Source organism: Arvicola amphibius, chromosome 4 (genome assembly GCF_903992535.2).
Source record: "Arvicola amphibius chromosome 4, mArvAmp1.2, whole genome shotgun sequence".
Taxonomy (NCBI): domain Eukaryota; kingdom Metazoa; phylum Chordata; class Mammalia; order Rodentia; family Cricetidae; genus Arvicola; species Arvicola amphibius.
In genome coordinates, this window is record NC_052050.1 from 99,428,058 (window position 1) to 99,431,531 (window position 3,474).

Below are 3,474 nucleotides of genomic sequence, written 5' to 3' on the forward strand. Positions count from 1 at the left end.
CTTTACCTACTAGGCCATGTACCCAGCCTCTCAATAGCTTAAAAAACAAAATCAGGTGCATTGTACAGGCCCCAGTGAGGTTTAGACAAGAAGAGAACAAGGCAGTTGGTTGGTGTGGTGTAGTCTGGCATTTCTTTCCCTGTTCCCAATTACCCAGCAGCAGCTTCCCAAATCACCACACAGAGGCTTTTATTCATTATAAATGCTTGGCTGATAGCTCAGGCTTATTATAAAGTAGCTCTTACATTTTAAGTTAACCCATATTTATTTATGCTCTGCCATGGGATGGTATCTTTATAAGCATGGCAGTTTCATCTCTTGCTCCCTCTGTGTCTGGCTGGTGACTCCTGACTCTTCTCTTCTCCTTCCCATCATTTTTAATTTATCACCCCACCTATAGTGATAAATTTTTACAGTGTAACAGAGGATTATTCCATAGCAATGTAGGAAAGACACAAAAACCAACCCCCCCTTCAGAAGTGAATTTTATTAAGAGACAGAGACTTGAAATCATGACAGTGTGTGTGTGTGTGTGTGTGTGTGTGTGTGTCTGTGTCTGTGTCTGTGTATGTGTATTGGGGGTTGCAGCATTGGAGAGGGAAAGAGAAAGAACAAGAATGAATAAAAATGCTTTATAATAGTCTAGGGGCTGGAGAGGTGGCTCCATTGTAAAAAGTACTTACTCTGCCCGAGAATCTAATTTAAGTTCCCAGCACCCTCTTCTGACCTCTGCAGTAAGCACATGCAAGTGAGCCCACAAACATACACCTAAATAAAAACAAATTGAATCAAAAATACCTTGGTATGGTGTTGCACGCTTCAGTCTCCATTGTGAGGCTAGCCTGGGCTACATGAGCTCCTGCTTAAAGCATGCAAAATAGCAATAGGAGTAGGAGCCGGCAGGACTGCAAGGGACGCTGCGTCTCTACTCTTGAAGAAATCACGATGTCGACCAACACGGACCTTTCCCTTTCTTCGTATGATGAAGGTCAGGGGTCTAAGTTTATTCGGAAAGCTAAGGAGACACCATTTGTCCCCATTGGAATGGCAGGGTTTGCAGCAATTGTTGCCTACGGACTGTACAAACTGAAGAACAGGGGAAATACAAAGATGTCCATCCACTTGATCCACATGCGTGTGGCCGCCCAGGGCTTTGTTGTTGGAGCTATGACTCTCGGTATGGGCTATTCCATGTATAAGGAATTCTGGGCCAAGCCTAAGCCGTAGAAGATGAGCTGCCGCCTTGACTGGGAAGTGCTTGCTTTACTTAGATGTCTCATATTGAGGTTATATGTTTGTGTCACAATAAATAATGTGGGTTTAGACAATGAAAAAAAATAGCAATAGGACCATTGGGTTGAGAGAGCCTTAGGAGTGATGGCTCAAAATGGAAGAGAGAAAAGACAGCCATCGTGGGCCACTCACAGGGGACCTGGGAGGAGAAGCAAACCAGAGAAATCCCTCAAATAAAGGGGTCTCTGACTTTCATAAGTCTTCTGGGGTTAATGGGAAATTCCACATCATTTAGCCTAACAAAACCTGCCTGACAAGAAACCAGGCACCAGATAGGACCACAGTACAACATGGAGAGAGGAGGGAGGGAGGGAGAGAGAGAGAGAGAGAGAGAGAGAGAGAGAGAGAGAGAGAGAGAGAGAGAGAGAGAGCAGCGCACAGGCACATGAGCACACAAGCCAGTACCCAGAGTGCCTTGTGGACCTGCAAACTAACATGTTGAGCCCCACCCTGTGCCTCTCTGGTGTGAAGGTGTTGTTTATTCTCATGTCTCCGCTACACATCATCTTTATCACAGGCAAAGCAGGTTGAGATGGTGTACAGAAACCAGAAGAGTTCCTGAGGATTTAGCCCCAGACCCATCCAGCATCAGCAAGACTTTAAACCTTAAACTCCTCTCCCTCTCTTCTCCCTCCCTCACATCCTCCTTCTCTCTCTCTCCCTTTTTCCCTCCCTCCCTCTCTTTTTCTCCCTCCAACCTAAGTCAGACCAAGCCCCTCCGGCCCTTCCCATCCCTGGCCCTCCTCGTCAATCTGGGACACAGGCTTGACTAAAAACACTACCACAGGGATGCCGTGGCCTTGCAGTTTCAGGTTCAGGGTCCCTCCTTTTGTTTGCCTCACTGCCCTTGGCACGTGGGCCAGGCTCCACCACATGGTATGAAGCTTGCCAACTCCTGTGAAACCCCCCCATTTGTGGGCTGAAGCGATGTCTCTGTGGTTAAGAAAGAGCACTGGCTGCTCTTCTGGGTTCAATGCCCAGCACCCACATGGTGGCTCACAGCTGTCTGTAACTCCAGTTCCAGGTGATCTGGTACCTTTACACAGTCTCGCATGCAGGCAAAACATCGATGTACATAAAAAAAATAAATAAATCTTTGCTGGGTGGTGGTGGTGTGTGCCTTTTATCCCAGCACTTGGGAGGCAGAGGCAGGTGGAGCTCTGTGAGTTCAAGACCAGCCTGGTCTACAGTGATAGTTCCAGGACAGCCAAAGATACACAGAGAAACCCTGTCTCAAAAAAAAAAAATTTTTTTTTAAACGAAATCCCCTTTGTTGTATGGATTTGAGAGGATGGTGCCCTCTCTCCTCTGGGGGCCCCACAGTGGCTGGCTATATAGGAACCTGTGTCCCTCCTAATGGTACCTCGCTTTAGACCTGAAAGCCTGCTCTGCCCCTCCAGGCCCCATGTCCTTATTGTCTTTCTGAAGGGTGACCTCATGACAGTTCCTGTCTGCGAACTGCAACTTTCTTCTAAGCAGAGGGAAGAGTTCAGAGTGGCTGGAGAAGTGGAAGAAGGGCGCTGAGGCCAAGAGCCACGACTTTTCAGTGGAAAGAGTCTCGGAGAACCAAGGCCCGGCACATCCTGCGAGCAGGTTTGAGCTTCCTGGGGCCTAGAGGGAGATGCCGCAGGCTGGAAGCGCTTCCTCCGTCTTAAGCACACAGAACTCTGGCTAAAAGACAGACTCCAGTTCACCGGGTCTGGAATTATAAGCCTCTGGGTTTGAAAGCTCACAAAAAGCCTGTGACGCTAAAAAGTTAGAGAAGCCTATGGTTTTATCCAACGGCAGGGGGACCCTCTCTGCTCATAGGCCCTGGGCAGCCTCTGCCCCTGCTGCCTACAGGGCTGAAGCCAGGTGAGCTGGGGCCAAAGGAGACAGTGGTGAGAAGCCTCCATCCCCCGTTCAGTGAGTCCAGCGCCCTAGCACAGCCACGGAACAGCTGTCTCTGGGTTCAGAGCCAGGGAAAGAGACATAGCCTACAAAAGGGAACAGAGTCAGGGGACACTTTCTAGGTTTGGGGACAAAGAGATGAAAAAAAATTCCCCAGACCCTTTAATCAGAACATACTAAGCCAGTAGATTCAGAGCATGCCATAGATGATGGTCCCAAAATAGGGTAAAAAGAACCAAAGAAAGAAACACAGTTTGGCTCCAGAATCAGAGCCATCTCTGCCCCAACACA

At 48.3% G+C, this 3,474-nt stretch overlaps 1 protein-coding gene across 1 annotated transcript; it reads left to right on the forward strand.

Annotated features, from left to right (window-relative positions):
- Nucleotides 1-904: 904 nt before the first annotated feature.
- Nucleotides 905-1,323, forward strand: LOC119813447 (HIG1 domain family member 1A, mitochondrial). Its single transcript, XM_038328766.1, has one exon. It carries the CDS (start codon nt 946-948, stop codon nt 1,225-1,227), a length of 282 nt encoding a protein of 93 aa, XP_038184694.1. The 5' UTR covers nt 905-945; the 3' UTR covers nt 1,228-1,323.
- Nucleotides 1,324-3,474: the final 2,151 nt, after the last annotated feature.